The sequence below is a fragment of the Coenobita brevimanus genome, chromosome 22, assembly GCF_032717465.1.
Source record: "Coenobita brevimanus isolate Jiangsu-jjx chromosome 22, ASM3271746v2, whole genome shotgun sequence".
NCBI lineage: Eukaryota > Metazoa > Arthropoda > Malacostraca > Decapoda > Coenobitidae > Coenobita > Coenobita brevimanus.
Window position 1 is genome coordinate 41,625,403 of NC_136975.1, and position 23,335 is coordinate 41,648,737.

Consider the following 23,335-nt stretch of genomic DNA (forward strand, 5'->3'; position numbering starts at 1 on the left):
TGGCAGAGAATGTACAGATCAAATATTTGCAGTGAGACATAGTGTAGATGGCTTGTGAGAAGGACTATAAGGTGTTTATGGCATTCATGGATCTGGAAAATGCATACGACAGTAGACATAGAGGGATTGTGGAAGGTTTTGCGCATGTATGGTGTAGATGGTAAGCTGCCTGGTACCATCAAGAGTTTTTATGATGGTAGTGAAGCATGTGTAAGGGTTAATGGATATCTAAATGAATGGTTCATGATCAGTGTGGGCATGTGACAAGGTTGTGTGCTGTCCCCGTGGTTGTTCAATATATATATGAATGGGGTGGTGAAAGAAGTAAAAACACAAGTAATGGAGAGGGGGATGGCACTGGTAATGAATGGTCTATCTATCTATTGCCAGACGCCACAATCTCGTAAGGGGTGGCCATTTGACTTTGAGTTATTTGTTTTACGGGGAGGGGCACTAACCCTCCATCAACCCACTTGTTGACACGTAGGAAGGCATATGGTTTGATTATGTGGTTACCACCCAGCGTTGTAAATGGTTTCTTGGCTTACAGGAAACCATTTTGCTTGTCACTCAATGGACAGAATATCTCAAGTTTGTTGTATGCTGATGGTGCAGTACTACTTGCAAATACCGGACAAGAACTTGGAAGACTAGTGCAGAGTTTTGCTGATGCCTGTGAGCATCATGCCTTGAGAGTAAATGTAGAAAAGAGTAAAGTGTTACTGTGAGAGAAGGTGACTCCCATTGCAATGTTACAGTGAAAGGAAAAAGACTAGAATTGGTGAGAGAGTTCAAATGCCTGGGTACAACGATAGAAAAGAGAGGAAAATGTGCAAAAGAAGTGGAAAGTAGGGTGATACAAGGAAGAAAAGTAGCTGGTGCAATGAAAGCCTTGATAAGAAACAGAGGCTTGAGTGTTGAAGCTGCACAAGGCTTACATGAAGGAGTGTTAGTGCCAACTTTAACATATGGATGTGAGACTATGGTGTGGCATGAGAATGAAAAGTCGAGAGTGAGAGCTAGTGGAGATGGGACTGCCGGGGAATGTAGGCTGCGGAGTACAGAGGGTGCATAGGATACGAAATAATGTGATTTGTGAAAGATGTGAGGAAGTCTGTGAACACCAGAATCGAAGAGAGTGTACTGAGGTGGTATGGTCACATGGAGAGAATGGATAACAATAGAGTGGTGAAAAAGGTATATCTGAGCAAATCTGAAGGAGGGAGGAGGCGAGGTAAGCCAAGGAGAAGGCGGAGGGATATGAGGGAGAGAGATTTGGAAGTCAGTGAGGCTAGGGAACTGCCAAGAGATCAAGCTGGCTGGATAAATATTGTGAGAAGTGCATGATCAGGGATGTGGCACCCCTTTTTACCGTGACAGCATCCGGACTGACTCTATCGGATACGTTTATGTGAAGCTACAGAATGTGGTGAATACTTTTGGCGTATCAGATACAGCCAAGACTCCGGGGGCTTGAATGATGAGTGAATGGAAGCATGGCCCACTGGGGTGGGCAAATTTGGGCTGTCTGGACATTGCTACTCCTCACCCAGCCCTAGGGTGGGAAAGGATGTCCGGATGATGATGATGATGATGATGTCATACTCATATACTGTATATATATATATATATATATATATATATATATATATATATATATATACATACAGTATTCAGTTTGTATAGCCAGATGCCACAATTCTGTAAGAGATGGTTGTTTGTCTTGGAGTCTGTTGTTTTACAGGGAGGGGCACTAACCCTCCGCCAAACCACTCATTTATAAGTACAGTAGGTAACACATATGGGTTGGTTAATTGGTTACCAACCACTGCTGCAAATGGTTTCCTGGCTTACAGGAAACCATCAGGCTCAGCACTCAATGTAAAACCACCTGAAAATAAAAGATGAGTAATGAAAAGTGACAGGAAAGATAAGAGATACTGTACAAGATGAGAAGAGGGTAGACATAGAAAAGAATGATAGGCTAGACGTGAAGGAAGCAGTAGGCAGCACTACAGTATATCAAGAGAGTGGATGATGGGTCACCACAAAATCAGGAGAAAACTGCAAAATATGGTGGTCCTATGTCTCTTTATGGATTACCACATAGCTAATGGACTATTAGAAACGTGTAAACTTATGCTTTACTTTAAGCAACAGAAAAACCTTACCATATCAGTTCTTTTTCCTGATAGTCTTTTATATTTATCTGGTTATATATCTTTGGGGTTGTAAATGAGCCTTTCATGTTAAATTTCTTTACTTATTATTTTTTGCCTTGTTCCTTCTGCTGTATCAAATGTTTCTAGAGTAATGCCTGATACAGTAAAACCTCGATATAACAGACTTCAATAGGCCAGAATTCACTTTTATTGGAATCAAGGAGCTACCGGACTAAATTCCAATACCGTATATCGGAAAAAGTCTGATAAAGCCAGAAGCAGTCCGGACTTCCTGACCACTTCAGCTATGTTCATCACAATAAGGTATCGGTAAATAAAAGACATGTTTATCAGTGTATGGTATAGTATTATTATACATATTATACCATCTGATTAACCCATACCATCCCAGGCATTTTTGCAATTTTATACCCACCCGATCCCTGACCAAAAATGGAAAAATTTTTTATTGCATAAAACAATCCAAAAGCACATATAAATCAAGGAAAAGCCCAAAAAAGTATGCCTTATAGGAGAAATAAGTGCAGGATGGCTGTCCATCGTGTTTCTAGCCCAGTTTCCCAAGCCTTGAGCTACGTTTTCCCACCCAGCTGGGCGGGATGAGAGAGAACAGGGGGAGGAGAATGGGGGAATCCCCATTCTCAATATCCTTCTCCACTGGCTCATATTCCTCCCCAGAAGAGTCATCCAGGTCTTCCTCTTCTATAGAATCACTAAATGAAGGGAAAGAGGGTCCATGTGACAGTTTCAACTGCCTTCTCCAGCCCAACGAGGCGGAAAAATGGCGTGACTTCCACAACATTCTAACGCTGTGACGGACAGTGGCACACTGATGTTACCCAGCCATGCAGAACCAAACTCAGTGCTACAAGTGCTTGTGCACAATGTTGCCAATATATTAAGCTACTCCTTAGCAAAAAATTAGCTACATTGAAGCAGTTAAGAGATGCGCTACAGCGCTCGAATTTTGCTGTTGGCACCATCACGTCACTGGGATTACTTGAGAAGTTTTGTACCGTTGGCACCATGCTGACGGCGGGATTGTACGGGTTAATGTTGTAAATGTATAATACAGTACATTACTGCAATGGTATTGAAAACACTTTAAAAACCGTTGGTGCAATCCACACTAATGTCTCATAAATCAGAAAAAGTCCGGGACAGCAGGGGAAAGTCCAGATGTCGCTTTTTTCTGAATGGTTTGGGCCCCAATTAGTCCATTATACAGTAGTGAGTCTTGCTATACTTCTAACGTACAACCAAGTTGCCTTATAGTACCTCTTCCTAAAGTTACCGGGTATATTTTAATCTAACCTAACCTACCGGTAATCTAACCCAGCAACTCAACCTAACCTGACCAAGATTTGAGTAAGTTTTAGCAAGTTTGTCACTACAAACATCGACAAGGCATAGGGAACATGATAAGCACAAGGGGAAAAAAGTTAATAGAAAATAACTGTTTACTACCATGAAAACAGTAAGGAAAATACAGAAAACAAACAGGAGTAACAGCATTTGAACTGGTAAGGCCCTTCTGCTGCTTCATGAAAAATGTACAATTATTTTAAATAATTATAAAGATGAGACAGCTACAAGTGATGAAACCACGAATGATCTTAAGACTTGGTGTCTGGCTAAATTCTACTTAATGCAAAACTTGGGTTTCAAGCATCTCTTCAAGATTAACTTGTTAACTTCTCTATATAGCCTGGGCTGTTCCGAGTGTGACTGCTCAATAAAGCCCTGGCTGTGCAGGTGAATTTCGAATATAGTGCCACAGTGATCAAGGCCAATCCATAGAAGCATGTTTGAGCTTTACCAAACCGAAACCGAAAACCATACATTCCAATAGGGAATCAGACACTTCAATGTTCATCCATGGCTTTACCAAAGTAAATATTGAACTGATATTTCATTACTATATACTTTGGCATGTGTTTTCTTAATTCCTAAGACAAAATTTGGCCTTTGGGAAATTTCATTTTTACCCCTATGTCTGCACACCACAGACACCTCAAAAAAAAAAAAAACACCATGCGCAGTTAACGGGTTAAATTTAACGAGTAAAACTGAAATTATTCCTGAAATGACCTAAAACATATTTATGTGATGACCATGAACTCAATGATTGCTGTTGACTGGAAGTAAATTTGGTTTTCTGCCAAATTTATTAAAAACCACTTAAAACTGGACCTCCACCCACATTATATAGGAGGTTCATTTTATCCAAATGTTAATTTTACTGATTAAAAAAAAAAAAAAATAAGACCACTAAAAAATGAAAATTATGTAAGCCCATTTTCTAGCATATCTTCCCTTACAAATTACACTACATAAAAAAAAATATATATATATATATATATATATATATATATATATAGCTTAACACAAGCGCTGATGACAGTAAAGGGAAATACAAGACTTCCAACAAAGACCCTGAAACAAGTTTTCATGACAGGGAATTGCATCGCTGCTTTTGGCTGTATCACCCACTCATGACTCATGTCTTCAGGTCGAGGATCCTTGTACTCACATTGACGACACTGTTGACTTCCTTAATGCATTCTATCATATGCCTGGTGATATCTTCGGTTGAGAGTACCTCATAAGGGTACTCGTCTGTGTCCCTACACTTGGTGCTTCCTGATTCTGCTTCACCCTCACTTTCGAAGTCCAGCCCCACGTCATCACCACTAGATTCATTTCCACTGTCACAGTCATAAAGGTATTCCTCGTCTGAATCCATTTCACCCCTCTCCACCACTCCAGACGATCCAGAGGGAGCTAAATAGTACTTTTCCTCTTACTGCACCTCTGTCGCCTCTGTCTGTTTGTAAGAATGACGTCACATAACAAGGCCTCCATCAGTGCGTTCCAACACTATGGTCCTTTTATATTTTCCTCTCATCTACTCCTTTCTTTTTAAATGGCTAGCTACTGTGTCCGCAACAAAAAAAAAAAAAGCTTATGCAATATATGTTAAGTATTAATGCAATTAATCGTTTGCATGACGATTTCTCTTGAACTGCTGCTACTAGAACGCATCTGTCGTCTTGCGCCTTGGGAATGTTTTTGTTCTGATTTATTGACAATATAAACTTCCAAAAGATTAGGTACAATAAAATTTTATCCACGACCAAGTTGAAATATTTTAAAAAGTTGTTTCAGCATTAAACGTACTGCACAGAAAGCCAAGAAATAGGTTATACAATCTTTTCATGTTGAGTAAGGAAGTTGATGCTTTCGGACTAGCTACTGAATTGACACAGAAAACGAAAAGTATTATAATATGGAAAGCTCAGTTCTGATAGCACAATACCATGCATGAACACCTGCGTGTGTCAGATGACATACCTCAGTGTTTAATGTATTATCTGAATTGCTTTACATCCTCTTACCAATTTTTGAGTGGTCTAAAACCAACCAATTTTCAGTAACATAACTAACCAATTTTTGAAGAGCGTATCTACTAACCATATATATATATATATATATATATATATATATATATATATATATATATATATATATATATATATACAGTAGGCCATAACTATTTGTTGAGTAGGCTATAACAAGCCAACTTCGAGTAAGCTAACCAGTTTTGAGTAGACTATAACTAAGAATCTGTCGAGGCTATAGTTAACCAATGTTAAGTAGGCTATAACTAACCCATTTTTTGAGCAGGCTGCAAATAACCAGTTTTTGAGCAGGCCATAACAAAACCAAAAAGTAGGTAAAACACATTTCTGAGTAGGCTGTATATAAATAACCAACTTCTGAGCAGGCCACAGCTAACAGAAAGTAAGATACAAGTCATCAATTTTTGAGTAGGCTTAAATAAATTTTTGAGTGAATTTTATTGAGTCAATGTATGAATGGGCTTCAGTTAATCAATCTGCATCTGCACCGGTCGTAGTAGAGCTCATACAAGCATCTACAGAACAATATCAAATGGCATGGTACTTCCAGTCCTTTGTTGCCTCCTCACGTGCTGCCAGTCTATTAAGAAGACAAATAAGCATGAGAATTCAGAGGATGAGGTGTGTGACTGGGTACAACAAGGACGAAGGAGGGTTCGCTGCGAACGGTGAAAAGGAATGCGGAGGGTGAACATGGAATCAAAGGAGTCTTGCCATGATTGTTTTATGATCTGCAGACTCAAGTGAGAAAATAATGCTTGGATTCTGATGGACGGACACAAATTAAGGGTGAAGAATGAAAATTAGTGACCATCTCTTTGTAGTGAAGATGTTGGTACTGCTGATCATTCGCCTATGAGCAACCCACAAAAGCGATCTAGCGAACCATTTTAACCCTTTTAGTTGTCAGGATAACGAAGGTATATTTTTCTGCCTAATAAGAGACTATTCAATACAGCTTGGGAAAATCCCACAATGTTGAAATAAACACGATTTAAACTCTCAGTATGTTATGTTAGCTATACTATTCTGAATTATGTCAGACAATCGTATATTTACTCGTCCTTGGGCAACCCCACATAACAAAGGGAATAAATGAGGATAAAACTGTCATTACGGCAAAACATTTCATTCTGGAAAGCCCAGGTTCTTCATGACGGGAATTCCATCCCACCTATCAGAAGCTGCAGTGGCCTATATGGTGAATCCGTAACGATTATCAGGTAAACGTAAATAAATGGTAAATCATAGGGGCCTTTGACTATAGCCGGCTTGTTTTCACCTGAGAGGAATCACAATTCGAATTTTAACTCATGGGAGCCAGAAATCCGATGAGGCGGGAATGAGTGTCCTTGGTAAATAGTTAATTCAAAAGTTCAGTCTGACTACCATTGGCCACCAACTGAGCTGAAAAGGGTTAAGGGATCTTTTTCAACTGTAAACAAACCGATTATCCATCAGCTGAACAAAATCGTCTGATCACGTCTTTATTTTTGCTAGTTTCAGAGGTTTTTATTAAGAGGGGAAAGATTTTTTGAAATGAAGAGTTAGATATAGCCTACATTAACTTTTTCAGCCTTAAAAAGATAAAATCGTTGAAAAAGGTTGAAGGTATAAGAACAGTACTTTTTGTGGCATAGGAGGCTTCGTAACACCTCTTCCTAAGCGATTTGTTTTGCATATTGCGACTTTACATTCTTTCTTATGTTATCACTTTACCGACGTTGTTTGCATCAATAAAATACAGGAAGTTATTGACGAATTGTGTGCGGAATACATCGTTATGGGGGAGATGTTGCGGAATCTCTGAAGCCTCTTTATAAGCAATCCTAATTCTGACAAGGCGGAGACTAGACATACTGTAGAGAAGCTGACACTTGTAAGCTATCAACTCTATACGACGCAGGTAACAGGATAGTTTGAAGAAATAAAACTAGGTAGAAATAGGAGGTAGAATAATAATACTCGGTAAATATTAAGATTCATACCCAGATTCAATTTTTTTTTTTTTTTTTTGCCCAAATGGAAGGGGTCTTCTCTATGATTTTTCCATCTCTACTGCGTCATTTAGTACTCAGTAAACAAGGGAGGGGGAGGATTATTGAGCCTCCAGCTTGTCAGTTATCGTGTCTACATTTAAATCATCTAACCTACCCTATCCTAACCTAATTTCAACGTATATGTAATAGCAGCCGGAGCTGGAGTTGCAGAATACCCTCCCCCTCGTTATTTACACTGTACTAATAGAAATATTTCCTAGTCTTAGGACACCCACCCACCCACCCACCCACACACACACACAAGAAGCGAATTTGGGAGTGAAAATAATCTACCTAATACTCATAGGTTCATAGGACTCAGTTATGAAAATCAGCGTGTGTTGTGAGCTGTAATACTAGAGTTGTCCCGATCATGAAAGGGATAACGGCGACAATATAAACACTGACTCCTATGATTCACCCCAGATGAATAAAATCGTCTGGCGTTAGCTGGAATATAGGAATAGAGAAGATGCATCCGTAACTGGGTGGAATTGCAGTCTCTCTCTCACTGTTACACTGATTGCTCCACAGTCACATGAACCTGAATCCTTGTTAGTTTAGTTCTTTTCCAATTTATTTTGCTTTCTATACATTATTTCCTTCTTGTATACCGCTTTATATCTTATACCAACACAGATCTCAAAAATTACATGGAAGGGGTTATTAACGAGATAAATACAGAAATAAGCTGCTAAGGAAGATAATACACTCCGAGATCTCACTGCTTGCGTCCTAGTGAGTGTGGTTTGTGTTTACGGGTGCAGCCACTGAAGAACCACCACCTCCAGGACGTGAGTGCTTCCCCCTGTCATTGCCACTTACCGTCATACAGCCCCGACTTAGTATCGCTAGGACTTCTCAGTTACGCTGTAGGGGAATACTAGGGACGGTTCCCATTGCCTCAACCTCCCCTCGTCACACCCTCTAACTCCCTCTCTCTGGCTGCCTCCAAAGCTGACATTAGCGGAGTCACCTGTGCAACACCAAGTTCATGGGTTCAAGAGCTAAGTGATATATTTCTCAGTATTTGTATCCAATCTATTTCGGCCAAGTTTCTTCTGGTATCTACAGTTTACTTGCTTCAGGTACCGTGAGCCAAGTATTCTCATATTCCAACTGCTCCCTCCAAGAAACAACAAAAACAAGACAACAGAGAGCCAAATTAAAGATCCGTTCATTTTTAGATAACTGGACAGGCATCTAGCTGGGTCGTCATCGGGATAGGGGAGGATAGTGGGGGCTCTGATGGTCCCCCTCCCCCCTTGGGGACTCCGAGGCTTGGTTTGTTGATGGCTTGATGCCATTTTATTTTTTTCTCGTAAATTTTGAGTAGGAAGTGATGTGTGTAATGTGCATGTAGTTTGGTGTTGACAGTTAGAGGATACTTGTAATGAAGAGCATGCTGGCCTACTCACTGCGTTACTGAAACACTGAAAAAGTTCAGCAAAGGGAGATGGTCAGAAGCTAGTCCCGAGGGCTGATGAATCGGGAGCTCCAGCTCCCCCTGTCATCAGCTTTCCATTCACCTTGGGAGTACCGCCCTGCTCGACTGGTAATATAGTCTACTCCCTAGCTTATTAAGCTGGCTTTTAGTGTGTGTGTGTGTGTGTGTGTGTGTGTGTGTGTGTGTGTGTGTGTGTGTGTGTGTGTGTGTGTGTGTGTGTGTGTGTGTGTGTGTGTGTCGGATTCCACTACATGACTATAAAAATAAAATCAATCCACTGGATACATGAGTGGAGGAAAGATTCATATTAGACAATGAAAAATGAGAAGGGAAGTCGTGGTACAGCTACAGGAGTGGGGGTGGTGGCAAGAGGAGTGATGTAGGGGAGTGGGGAAGGAAGGTGTGGTACAGCTACAGGACGCGGGGCAGTGGCAGGAGGGGTCAGGCAGAGGAGTGGGGAGGCAAGGCGTGGTACAGTTACAGGAGAGGGGGAAGTGGCAGGAGGGGTGTGTTATGAGGGTCGTGGAAGTGGTGCGGGGTGAGGAAGGTGCGGTAACCATAAGCCTTCATCACGGCGCCACACTCCTGCTGCAGCCGCGTCACCTCGTTGAAGTCCAGTTGATCCCGCCACGCAAACACCGTGGCTGACGAGTTCTTGTATGTGGAGAACGGATGTCTGCTCCAAAACTCACCCCTCTTGATGCCGAGGGTGTGAATAGCCACTGTGTTGGCCACCTGGGCTGTGTAGGGCAGGTTCAAGAAGTGGTAAAGGCGCCGCACCTCCCTCTGGGGGTGTAACGCCAGGTCTTCATAGCGCACCAGCGTGTATCTGTATCATACGCATAAACAAAATTACAATTTTTTTTAAGTGTGTGCCTGGAATATACATGGGCACTTGTATTACAAATATTTTCCCAATATGTCAACCGTTTATTTAAAAAATCATATACCCAGTACGTCTAGCGCCTTAAAAAAAAAAAAAAAAAAAAAAATCACTCTAATACTGGGTTTTTGAACCTGGCGAATATTTATTAGGGTTTGCTTCAGTAGGATGTAGGTGTACCTAAACTGACCTATGAGGAAAGCTGTTCAGAAGCGAGCGAGCAGCCGATAGGTCCTGTTGATATCTGTTGCAAATGCGGGTCAAGTTCTTTTCCTCATGGTAGATGTCTGAAGCCAGTATGAAGGGGCCAAAATCTTTTTGTGATTTTAGCCTCGAAGCCAGAAGTGCTCGGGGATCTCTTACTAAATGTACAACCTTCACACTCAGATCCGGGGTCTTCAGGAGAGGGGTTACAATACCCAATTCTTCTGCTGCAACCTTCGCCAAAGTGATGTGGGCTGCTTGACACATTGCTATCATTAAGCCATGGTTATTACACAAAGATAATTCATCACTACACATCGTGCTGATTTCATTTGATTCCTGCTGTGCAATGTACACTAAATGTTTTAAATATTCCAAATGTTGCAAGAACTTGCACTGGAATATATCTTGCAAGAATTTGACGGAATTATGGTCATTAGTTCCACGATTTCTCAGCGGTTCCTCCATGGTGAAACTGCTGGGTGCTGCCGTCAGCAGCTTCATCGTGAGGCGGGACCCTGAGCGTGTCTGTGTCCACAACAGCACGTGTCGCTTCCAGTGGCCCTGGTACGTCCTGCCTCCTTCAGTCCTCTTCGGTACTGGGCGTGAAATCGTCGCTGTGTAAACCTGGAGGGCTGTGAGCAACAGGATACTTGGTGTCGCCACCCGCAGCAGCCGGAGACGTCTGGTACAGGTGCGAGGTAGACGCATGTTCATCTCGTAGATATACAAGGTGTTGCAAATTGATCACGGCTAATGTGCTGGCAGCGAAAGCGACCTGTGCTTCTGTTGCTAAACAGGTTCGATTTATAATTGGTCAGCACATTTGGGTCTTCAGCCATTACTTATGCAGAGGTCAGGTTCTGGTATCACCGCATCTGTCGGGAGAGATGAGGAAATCGAAACATAGCACAATAAGATAACTAAAACATGAAACAAGAAAAAAGTAGTTTTCCTAATCATCACAAAGTCTGTTCAAGGATATAAAGCAAAAACCAGGCACCTAGATCTAGATTTCATAATGCGTGCTTTCTGCACCTTAAAATCAGTCAAGAACATTCATATAGGGCTTACGAATAATATATATATATATATATATATATATATATATATATATATATATATATATATATATATATATATATATATATATATATATATATAGATATATATATATATATATATATATATATTCTGTTTTGGAAGGTACAAAACTGTACGAATAGATGTAAAAAAGTATGAAAATGAAAGAGTGGATGTGGGAGAATGATATAAAATGGAAAGGATAAAAGAAAAAGAAAAGGAAAAATATTCTGAAAAGACAAAGAACACCTTTATAGTCGCACCCACTGTAACCATACCCACCACCCCAACACACAGTGAAAGGTGTCTTTTGTCTCTGGTCATACCTCCCCCTCAGACATATCCCACAGGCAACCACGCGCATCTCAGACACACTTAACACACTTCAGGTATATATATATATATATATATGTAAAGCATGCAATACTAACGTCCTCAGGTGCCTGTAACGCAGTGACAGCTGAATAAAATCGTCTGACGTTAGCTGGACTAGATTAACGCTTCTTCCACCCACGAGAGGGTTAAATGTATATAAACATCATACAGGAGAATAGTAAGGCTTATTATGTAAATTAAACTGATAAGGAAGAGATTATACCACTTTCTTTACTCTAACTTGGGCTAAAATTGCCATATCTCCTTCTTGAATGCCCCACTGCAATTAATGATGAACACAAGAATATGATGGTAGTCACAAAGTAGTGCTATATTATGGAAAGGATGGTGAGCCGTAGCATCCATTTTCTGCCACTGAGATATGTAAAAATTAAGTCTGGAAAAAAAAAAAAACTATGCCAAGTTAAAGTGAAAGAAATGTAGAAAGTACACGATTTATTTTCAGCTTCAGACTAGGCTAGTGATATTTGTGAGGGACGTATTTTCAGTGGCTTTAGAGATTTCGTTACACCTCTTCCTTGGCGATTTATTCAGGCAATCACATCTCATTATCCTCATGTGTTACTGATGAAAACTGTCAACGTTAAAAGTATATAAGTAGCATACAGGAAACTGTAATGATGTAATATGGAAAATTAATCGCAAAGGAGAAGGAACTACAAAGTCTCCCAGGCTACCTAAATTTACGATGCTGATTTACGAGTACAAAGCGTCAGTGGCCTCTCTTGCCTCCAGCTTTTCTTCTTTTTCCTCCAGTGGCCTCTTGTCGTTGTCCTATCTCTCTTTGTCTCCAATCCTTACCTCCTTGGTTTCCCTTCTTTCACTTCTTTTTGACTCTATATTCTTTATTTCCATTGCTGTCTCTTGTTTCGCATATTCTTTTCGTTCGCTCTTCTTGGTTTCATTTTTTCTTTCCCCCATTAATCCGTTCCCCTCCCTCTCTCTCTTTCTCTCTCTTTTCATACGTCACCTCAGTCGTTTTTTCTGGTGCTGGAGAGGGGTGCCTTCGCGCGGTGGCAATGACATAACTGGGCTGCTCTGCTACTTGGTTATGCAAACGCTCCTCAACTCCCTCCATATCCCCTGAAAAGGGGATGATGGACTGCAGGAGCTGGGCAACTTCACCCTGTAGTCGACTGGGTTCACATTCGGGTGAACTTGGGGTTACAATAACAGAAGCAACAACTGTCACTACTACTACTATTGTTCTTTTTTCTTCCATTGGCATTTCTGGGTTGTTTTTCTTGTCTTCAGTTTTTCCTCATTTCTTCCTCCACCAATTTCTGTTCTAATACCTCCCTGCCTCTTTCTCACGATGTACTGCCACTGATCTTTCCTTGGGCCATCAGTAATAGGCTTTACTGATTACATCCGCTGTTGTCAAGGTTCTCATCGTAAATACTGATTATGATGATGATGATGATGATGGTGTGGGGAGAGGCAGGATACTAGGGGAACGACGAGACTGACGCTTGAAAGATTTATTCTAACCCTTGCAATGCTAAGAGGAAGGGGGGGGGAGTATTGGTGCATAGTGACATACGGCATATCAACCTCTTCAATCCAATGACGCGTTTAATTATATTTTTTGCTACCTTTGGACGAATGTGTTCAGCTCTGGAGACTTTTATTTATTTTATTTATTTTTTTCGAGCAGAGGGGTTGGATATAAACCATTATTAACCCCCTTCACCAACACGGGCTTCCTAACTGGAATTAAAATCGTCTGGTGGCAGCAAGAACACAATAAAAAAAAAAAAGCGTCATGGGATTCAAGAAGTTAATCATAGGGGTTCAAATTGAAAAAGTGGAACGTCAACCAGTGAGAAACTTGCTAATATTTTTTATTTGGCTACAAGAAGTGTGCCATCCATTTGACTCATACTAATTCATCTTTCCAACGATGTACGTAGGTCCGCTGTAGCTTTTAAAATGTCCAAGATAACTAAGTTTTGGCGCTTAGTTTGGCGCTATTTTTTTTTTTTTTTTTTTTTTTAAGGAATGTTGTGACGGATTCTGAGAAAAGTAACGTGCAGTACGTAACTTCTATTACTTCTCATAAGCTTTTCAGCGATGCGCGTAGATATGCTGCAGTTATGATAGTTTCAGAGATAGCCCTGTCCTGGTGCTCAATTGGGCGTTTTTTTTTTTTTTTTTTTTTTTTTTTTTTTGAGAGAGAGAGAGAGAGAAATAGAGTGGTGCATTTTGAGAAAAGTGGCTTACATAACAACTACTGCCATTGCATAAGTTTACAGTGATCCGCTATAGCTTTAATAATTTCCTACCTAATTCAGTCCTAGGGATGAGCTGGGGGCTTTTGGCTTTTTCATTTTCTCTTGTTTTCTGAGCAATATGGTGACAACTACGATGAGAAATAACACGTAGCATACATTACATGCTCCGTAAGCGTTCCAATAATGTGCTTTGATCCACTAGAGCTACAATAGTCTCTGAAAAAAACAGATTTGGTTCTGTGCTCTACCCTATATCTGACAGTCTCTCCCTCGATTGGTTTGCTCCCTCAATTCCCTTGAATACTGAAGGTAAATTATGACGGCACACACACACACACACACACACACACACCGCTCACTGGTGCAGTGGTAACGTTCTCGCTTGCCAACTGGTGGACGGGAGTTCGCGCCTCGCTCAGGTTGCGAAACGTTTCACTGATGAAGTGGGTGGTTACTGTCCCCCTTGAGCAAGGGGATGGGTGTGTGTGTGTGAAGGTCACAGCCTTGCCCTTAGATCGGACTATATGAGCTCTCAGCTCCCTTCCGGGAGGGTAAAAAGCTGACGATCACGACAATCAAGTGATAATGACCGACCCGGTGAATTACACACACACACGTGATCCGAAGAACTACTACTCATATTCCTTATTGCGCACCACAGATTCCTATCTAAATGTGGCTAGACAATACTATCGAATACTCATTAAATACTTGGCCTATCTGTAGAACATTGTCATTAGCATGGCAATATTCCTTAATTTATTTTTTTCCTGTCAGTACGGAACAAGGAACACGTGAACAAGAGGCAAATCTCGCCTCCTACGTCCTTTCATTACACAAAAGCAAATTCTTTCGTCCAGATCACCACTGTTATAACTACCTCTTATTATCGGCAGTCTGCGGTTTCCACATATAAGCGTACAAAACACGAGCGCATACTCTTTGGGAAACCTTAGAACGTAGGTCTGTTGATGTATATTAGACGTTGTAATGTCGTAATTATAAGTTTCTTCTGACTATATTTGTTTTGAAATGGCAGATATTCAAACTTCGTATGATTTTTTGAGCTAACTACCATGTACGTGTATTTGCCACTTCATTACGTATTTTTGACACATCACTTGCATTTAGCACCCTAATTATCTTATCCAACCATTCGGACTTGTACATATCCCAGGCATACAGTAAGAGAGCTTCAAGACCATCAAATAAGTGTTCGTTTGAGTCGCTATAGTCTATGGGCATGGGCCGGGAGCGTCAGAGCCCTAATCCTGGGCTTCGCTAAAGTTGCTAAAATCTGTGGGAGTGAAGTAGGCTACCTCGATTCTGAGAAGAATTAATGAATAACAGATGGACATGGCCGCCCTTGAAGAGTATCCTTTAGCTAAAAATTTATCATTCTGTTATCTGTCAACTCTTGGTAATAAATGAAGTATGTTTCCCTTTATAGCACGCAGATTGGTATCGATTTATTTAGTTTCACGATTTTTTTTTTTTTAGCCGTACACGTTTCATTGAACTGATTTTTATTTTCAAATCCCTATACTTCACGCCCATATAATATAACAGGTAGGCCGAGCTTGTCGTCAACTGGTTATCTAACTAATCGTATTTAATGATCTGTAAGTGGCTCTTGTGGGTGAGTAATTTAATTATTCTTAGCTTCTTGGGAAAACATGTAATTACAGGAAACATCAAATTAGACAGTCATCAAACCTAGCAATTTCGTCCTTTCCCAAACTTCCTATTGAGGAGTGGGAAGAGGCAAGATACTCACGAGAAGCGGCGGGGTGTGGGGTGTGAGATGTGGTGTGTGAGATATGGGGTGTGAGCTACAAGGTGTGGGATATGATATGTGAGGAGAGGCAACATACTCACGAGGAGCGGCGAAGTGTGAGGTGCGGGGAGGCAGTGGAGTGGAAGAGAGTGTATGGTCAATATCCTGCCCCTACACGCTTACTGAGCCTCATCCCCGCTGCCTGGCTACAATTCTAGCCCCTTTTCCTATACCCTTAAGCTCCGGGTGACAACGCTATTTTTTCCTTGCCCGGGACGGAGTCTGGCGAGGTATTGCTTTTGGTCGAGTTTCTTTGTTTCTATGATTGTTTCCTTGTTTGTTAGCAACATTACGGAAAAACGGCTGTATGATATTACATGATGTGGATATAACTGGACAAACACACTGAGGTGGTTTGGCCATGTGGAGAGGATGGAGAGTGAGAGACTGACGAGGAGAGTGTATGTGAGTGAGGTGGAGGGAAGGGGAGCCAAGGATGAGATGGAGGGATGGACTGGAGAGATATATGAGAGAGGGGGTGTGTGAGCTGGGAGCAGGGCAGTGAAATGACGGGGGACAGAGAGACATGGAGGCGATTTGTTTGTGGCCACCCCTTATGGGATTGTGGCGTCTGGCAATAGATAGATAGATAGACAGATTTTACATGAAACTTTGAGGATATGTGGGCACTGGTCCCAAAAGGAAGTGATTTTATTTTGGAGGTAATCGAGTGACCTTGAAAGGTCAAACAAGGTCACGGATTTTCAGAGGGCTATCAGTTGAAACCGGTCGAAGATACAAATATTTACTATTATCAACATACAGAAATTCCCATATGGGCTTTCATTTGGCACGAAGACCTTTGACCCTGAGTGACCTTGAAAGGTCAAACTGAGGTCACGATATTCAGGGGGCTGTAACTCGAAACTGGTTGCACATAGATATTTACTATTTTCAACCTATAGGAAGTCCCATATGGGTTTTTAATTGGTACCATGACCTCTGAAGTGCAGTGATCTTGAAGGTCAAACTCAAGGTCACGGATATTCAGGGGCTATAACTCGAAACAGGTTGAAGAAAGAGATATTTACTATTATCAACATACAGGAAGTCCCACTATGGGTTTATAATTGGTACAATGACCTGTGACCGTAAGTGACCGTGAAAGGTCAAACTCAAGGTCACGGATACTCAGGGGGCTGTAAGTCGAAACTGGTTGAAGACAGAGATACTATTATCTAGATATAGGAAGTCTCGTATGGGATTTCATTTGGCACTATGACCTTTGACTAAAGGTCATTATAACGTATGTGGTGATAAAAAGCAGGCTATAACTCTACGCATAATGTAACTGAATGCCTTTACTATATATAAATGTCTTCCACTTTGAAAGGTGAAAAACTGGGTCAAGGAGTTTCACAGGGCTTGTAGAAGCTGAAGTTGGGGAGAACTTTACTGTTATCAACATTACAGCTTGTTATGGCATACTTTTCAAACAATTAATATTGACAGATAATAAGCTCCATTTCATTTGTGCCATTACCTTAGAGTTTAATTGTTTACTGACACTAAATGGCAGTACCGATTCAATATTTAACAGCAATAAAATAACTGCTGTCGGGTGAGGTTTGTTGTGCCTGACACCAGTTGTTGGAGTGTGAGCTTCCTCCACAAGTTTACCTATTTCCAGATCAAGTTGTGAGACAGTTTGGGGTTACGGGTTGCTTATTTATGTATTTATTATTATCATTTTTTTTTTTACAAGGTGCTATATATAAAGCAGTGATACAACTTTCTTCCCCTAGTGCTGGCAGAAACTATTCGAAACTATATATTTAAGAAGATTATATTCTTTGTAACACACATTTTCGAGTTGTTTATCAAAATATATCTGTGTTTAGAATCAAGAAGACCTGTAAATATACATAGGCAACCAGTTACGATGACGACGCCTCTGTCAGACTGTACAGTAGATGCTGAAAGGGGAATCTGTTGTCTTGATTGTTGGACCTAAATCCCTTCTATATTTTTCTTTCAGATTTGCCTTTAATGTGTGTACCTATACCTATTCTATTGTCTATCTTATGCCTTAATAATTTATACAATACACAATCCAATAATTACTGTATAGTTGCACATCTCTCCAGAGTGGACATCCCAGGGAAATAGGAGGGTGAGGGGAGGACAATACAGACTCCTGTGGATATTATCATTATTATTATTATTATTTTTTTTTTTTACGGTATTACCTCCGCCAAGGAGGTTATGTTTTCATCCCTGTCCGTTGGTTGGTTTGTTGGTTGGTTGGTTTGTGAGTAAGAGTACACAAAAACTACTGGATGGATTTCCACGAAACGGTAGAAGACTGGGCCTTGGCCCAGAATACACTCCATTAGATTTTGGTGCTCATCCGGATAAAGGTGCGGATCCAGGATTTTTTTTTTTTACTTTCTTTGACATTGCGAGACAGGGCGTTGGCGGAGGTATGCGCTCTGCTGAGTGCCATTCCAGTTATTATTATTATTATTATTATTATTGCTATTATTACTATTCTATTTTTTTACGGGTAGTATTAGGCGGCAGCAGGTCCTACCCATCCAATCTTAGTGTATGTAAATCCAGGTGTGTGTGTGTGTGTGTGTGTGTGTGTGTGTGTGTGTGTGTGTGTGTGTGTGTGTGTGTGAACAAAATAAACTTATAGTTATGATCAGATTTCAAACAAACTTGGTGGAAAGGTTGGAGGTCAGCCCAGGGGTTGACCTACTGCTTTTCAGAATGTTAGGTCAATAGTTAAGACCACATGGTAAGGTCAATATAAAAATCTTTTGTCTGATATAAACCAAACTTGATGGAAGGGTCGAGCGTAAGGCAAGGATGGAGAGAATCGTTTTTGAGAACAGTCAATAAAAGGTCAAGGTCATGGGACAAGGTAAAATGTTCGACCCAATAACTCAGCCTATTTTTATTTGATCTAGACCACATATGGATGTGTTGAGGGTCAGTCAAGGATGAAGAGATTCGACTGAGAAAAACTGGTCAAAGGTCTAGTCCAAAGGCAAAGTTTAGCTTAAAAAGTTGTGATCCAATTTAGACCAAACTTGGTGGAAGGACTGAGGGGCAGGCGAGGATCATGTGCTGCAACTGTGATAATCGGTCTAGAGTCAAGGGCACAGGCAGAGTCAAATGTTCGGCCCTTAATAATATGAGGGGGTGGGTACTGCGCTGGTGCTCCTTATTTTTGTTGTACCCTTTGTGTGAACCGACGATTATATTTAGCTTAGGAAAGTACCAGACATGAGATAGTTAATTCTGTAAAGTCACCTTGTTTATTTTGGTTGTAAAAAATCAGCTATCATTTTCAGAAGTTTTGCGAGTTAAGGGCGTAAGTTTCCGATTACGTTAACTTTTCCTTGACGATTTTCCTGAAGGGGATATTCGGTTTTATTAAGAAACATCCATCGATATAAATTTAGGAATTTCCGAGTAGATTAAGTATTAGATGTCGACCAGTCTCCTTTGAAGAATTTTTCAAGTGGACTAAAATGTTTTAAATGAATATCCTACTGAAATATCCACATACCCCCTTATTTCTCTCTCTCTCTCTCTCTCTCTCTCATCTGTATCATTATTGTCAATTATAGTTCATTCACTTTAGCCTGGAGGAGATTTTTGTCCCTTGAAGACTATTCCCATAACTCAATGTCAAAATAAGACACTACTACTTTTCTGCATCCTTTCCGCAGCACTTCTTCGTGACCAGTACCTTATTCTATAGTTAATCTCTTGCTATAGCTCAGCATTCAAGATGGAGGGATGACAATTTTTCTCCTACCTAAAATGGACAGGGCACAGGTCAGCATGATGTGAAGGATAAAAAGACGACATAGTTTCAAGGATAAGTTTACTGATACCAAACAATCACACCTGAATTCACTGTAGGTACTTTTTCGTTCCCGTAGGTCAATATGCATCACACATAATTATAACCTTGGGCAGATGGCATTAGGCTTCTTTCTACATTGAATTTCTGACAGTGTTAAGAATAAGGTTGAAAAATTTAAAGGAATATGAGTAATTGATATCTGGGAAGCGTGAATAGAGTCAAGCAGTTACGTGCAGCATTTAAGCTCGTCACCTCACCTGCTGGCACGTCATTATACCAATACTTATCTTTGAACAACATTATCGTACTCAAATTACACTTTAACAAGACAAGTAGCGCAGGAAGAAAGAAACAAAATGAGAAGGGGACTCAAGAAAGAAAGTATAACATATAGGAAAAAAAAAGGGGGGGAAGGGGGGAAGAGGGAACAATGAAACAGAGAAAGGAATGCATGTACAACAAACCGCCACAAGTAAGAAGGCAAAGGGAGGAGGAACAAATCGAGGTCTTGGGGGAATAAGGTTCAAATATCAGGGGGGGAAAGTAGAGTCGGGGACAATTTCGCCTCTTCTTTCACCTCTTGTACTTCTCACTTTCCTCTGCAGGCTAATATGCTGATAACCTGAGCGATTTTGTAATTATCTCCGTCCATAGATCCTCCTCCCTTATATTGATGCGTCAGGGAGGAATGAGATGGATTTGCCCCATTTATGCAAAGTTGATCCAGTGGAATGGTAGGGTTACTTTTGTTCATAATTGTGTACTACGCGATAGGACTGTGAGAAAGAAAGGCGAAGGGCGAGAGAGAGAGAGAGAGAGAGAGAGAGAGAGAGAGAGAGAGAGAGAGAGACAAAGAGAGAGAGAGAGAGAGAGAGAGAGAGAGAGAGAGAGAGAGAGAAAAGTAAAGCAAAAGTAGCAAAACACGGAGGAGGAGGGGGAGAGGAAAGAACGGGGGGAAAATGTTACAGAAAGTGATGTAGCAAAATCATAAACTGCAGTCGATGAACACTGTATTTGGAGCAAGAGGAAAAAAGGTGAAAAAAAACCCGAAGCATAGGGGACAGTGGCAGGAAGGGTAAGGAAGGGGAGAGGGGAGGGAAGGCGTGGCATAGCTGCAGGAGTGAAGGCAGTCGCAGGAAAGGTGAGGCAGGGGATAGGGGAGGGAAGGCGTCGTACATCTACAGGAGCGGGGGCATTGGCAGGAGGGGTGAGGCAAGGGAGTGGGGAGGCAAGGCGTGGTAAAGTTACAATAGAGAGGGCAGTGGCAGGAGGGGTGTGTTATGAGGGTCGCGGTAGTGGTGTGGGGTGGGGAAGGAGCGGTAACCATAAGCCTTCAACACGGCGCCGCACTCCTGCTGCAGCCGCGTCACCTCACTGAAGCCCAGTTGACCCCGCCACGCGAACGCGGTGGCCGAAGAGTTCTTGAAAGTGGAATACGGTTCATCTTGCCATAATTCATCTTTCATGAAGCCGAGGGTGTGAGTAGCCACCGTGCTGGCCACCTGGCCGGTGTAGGGCAGGTCCAGAAAGTGGTAAAGACGCCGTACCTCCTTCTGCGGGTGTAGAGCCAGATCCTCATAGCGCGTCAGAGTGTACCTGTATCAAATTTACATCATTGTGCCGTCGTTACACCTTAGCAACACCAATATATATTCGTACTATAACATAATGAAGCTACGATGAAGGAACTGTATCTCAACAACGGGTTGCATTAGTAGGGGTAGCATTTACAAGAGCTTCGATTTAACTGTAACATACTGTACATCCTAAAAACAATTTTGAAACAAGTGTCCTCTTCCTTGTTGGTGGTACTGTCAGACCAATGTTTCAATTTAAGTTTTCAAAGGGGATGGGTTCAGGTGACCATATCTCAACAGCCACTCACTCAAATCCAGGGTGACTGACCTAATGGCGAGGGGTGTGATTAAGGACATACGGTTCCGTAACTGCCTCCTCAATAATGTTTGGCAGCAGCACCAATCTATCATCAAATAAGGCACCAACACATCCTAACATGGTCAAATGTCTCTAAACGAAAAATAATGTGAATTTTTCTAGTACTCTAACGGTCAGTGTACGACAGATGTTAGATTAAATGATATAACATTTTAGTCATGTAATCAAGTTACTGAGACGACAAGCGACATTATGAGTGGTCTTCTGAAAAAGGAAAGTATCTGAGAAAGGAACAGGCTGGAACGAACGAGGTGAAAATTGTTCTGACAATAAACCATAATTCTTCTAATATATGTCTTTCATCCTGAACAAATGACTAAAGTATTTTTTGGGGTTGTTCTCAATAACATTATGCCTCTTACTACCTGACAAACAGTTGCTCTTCCTATGGTGTAGAGAACTCTATCAGCTGGGTAGGATTTTCTGGTGTAGGATAAAGGAGTGTGATGCTGAGTGTAAATGGATGTGTACAGTGTGTTAAACTTAATATAATGGCCACATTAGAAAAGGTAAACACGTTATCTTATTTAAATTTCATGAGAACAGCAAACAGTGGCGGACTGAGAGAGGGGGGGGGGGTACCAGAGCAAGTGCCTCCAAATAATAATAATAACGACAATGACAACAACACTACTACTATTACTACTAATGATGATGATGATGATGATGATGATTATAGGAAACAGCACAAGCATGACATACTGAAATCTATTATCTCTGCTTGACGCATCACTGAAAAAAAAAATTTAGAACTGCCACTGACGGTGTATAATGATAAAGGGTGTTTCTGCACGATGTACACATGTGTGACATATGGAAATTATCCGACGCATGTATGTGGTACCTGCTGGGGTATCGTTGGGCAAGTGACCTGGCTGAGGCAAGATCGCGTGTGTATCTGTCGCAAATGGCTGTCGAGTTCATTTCTTCATCATCAAACGCACGAAAGTTAAAGTTACCGTACTGCTCGAAAAATGACTGCACTTTTTTTCTGGATGAGGTGAGAGCGCGTGGGTCCCTCACCAAGTGCACAACACGGACGTTGAGCGTGGGGTCCTGCAGGAGGGTCTTGGCCACGCCTAGCTCAACGGCTACCACTCTCACCAGACGCACGCACGACGCCTCACACATGGCGTCCGTCAGCCTGGCATCCTTACACAATCGCGGGTACTCATAACACAAGACTTGTTTTATTTTGTCCTCATTCCTCTGAGACCCATTTACCCACTGACTGAAGTAATCGGGGCGATATGAGAAGCGGCACTTCAATATATCTTTTAATAACTGAACAGAGTAATCCACCCCTAACCTCCAATACTTTCTCAGTGGTTCTTCTGTCACAAAGGCACATGGAAGAGACATAAGAAAAGACTGAGTAATTCGGGATCCAGAACGCATTAATGTCCACAACAACACTTGGTGCTTCTTATCTACAGCCTCATACCCAAACAATTTCTCTGTCAGCTTGACTCTATGTGTCGACGAGTTATGGAGGAGATACAAAGTGGTCAGCAATACAGTGGCCAGCAATTTCACTCGCTGGTTCATTCTCCTCGCGGCTCGCATTGCTGCTGAACGTAAAATTTCGTCAGAATGTATGAATGTGGCTTTGAGTGATACAGCCACACACCGAGTTTCCTTAACACCAAACAGCACAAGTGACACAGTTACGTTCTTCTTAGACTGGATATTTTACAGTTTCTCGATAATCTTAACAGTTGCTAAAACACTGGTAAAATACAGCGTGCAGCAGAATAAGGAAGCGTCTGTTCTAAAGGAATCAAACCTTGCAGTTGACGGAAAGTATGTAGTATGCTATATTTAGAAT

General features: G+C 41.3%; 3 protein-coding genes across 3 annotated transcripts in view; all 3 read right to left on the reverse strand.

The window, feature by feature from the left end:
* Positions 1-5,014, reverse strand: part of ari-1 (E3 ubiquitin-protein ligase ariadne-1) — a 48,570-nt gene extending 43,556 nt beyond the window's left edge. Inside the window, exon 1 of the mRNA XM_080266793.1 lies at positions 4,717-5,014. Within this exon, the coding sequence (XP_080122919.1) occupies positions 4,717-4,929 (213 nt within the window). The 5' untranslated portion in view covers positions 4,930-5,014. The remainder of the gene's footprint in view (positions 1-4,716) is intronic.
* A 4,554-nt stretch (positions 5,015-9,568) lies between these two features.
* LOC145392479 (carbohydrate sulfotransferase 5-like) lies at positions 9,569-10,895 on the reverse strand. Its single transcript, XM_080266874.1, has 2 exons — positions 10,165-10,895; positions 9,569-9,920 (listed from the first exon to the last, which is right to left on the reverse strand). Exons 1-2 carry the CDS (start codon positions 10,893-10,895, stop codon positions 9,569-9,571), a joined length of 1,083 nt encoding a protein of 360 aa, XP_080123000.1.
* A 9,900-nt stretch (positions 10,896-20,795) lies between these two features.
* LOC145392481 (carbohydrate sulfotransferase 1-like) lies at positions 20,796-23,073 on the reverse strand. The gene is made up of 2 exons (XM_080266875.1): positions 22,352-23,073; positions 20,796-21,147 (listed from the first exon to the last, which is right to left on the reverse strand). The coding sequence occupies exons 1-2, from the start codon at positions 23,071-23,073 to the stop codon at positions 20,796-20,798; spliced, it is 1,074 nt and encodes a 357-aa protein (XP_080123001.1).
* Between the last annotated feature and the right edge of the window lie 262 nt (positions 23,074-23,335).

Excerpts from the sequence above, each read along its gene's own strand:
- LOC145392481 (XM_080266875.1), bottom strand. The coding sequence starts at position 23,073 with ATGCGAGCCGCGAGGAGAATGAACCAGCGAGTGAAATTGCTGGCCACT. Across the intron at positions 21,148-22,351 it reads GCCCAACGATACCCCAGCAG|GTACACTCTGACGCGCTATG; the intron begins GTACCACATACA and ends AATTTGATACAG.
- LOC145392479 (XM_080266874.1), bottom strand. The coding sequence starts at position 10,895 with ATGAACATGCGTCTACCTCGCACCTGTACCAGACGTCTCCGGCTGCTG. Across the intron at positions 9,921-10,164 it reads CTGAACAGCTTTCCTCATAG|ATACACGCTGGTGCGCTATG; the intron begins GTCAGTTTAGGT and ends CGTATGATACAG.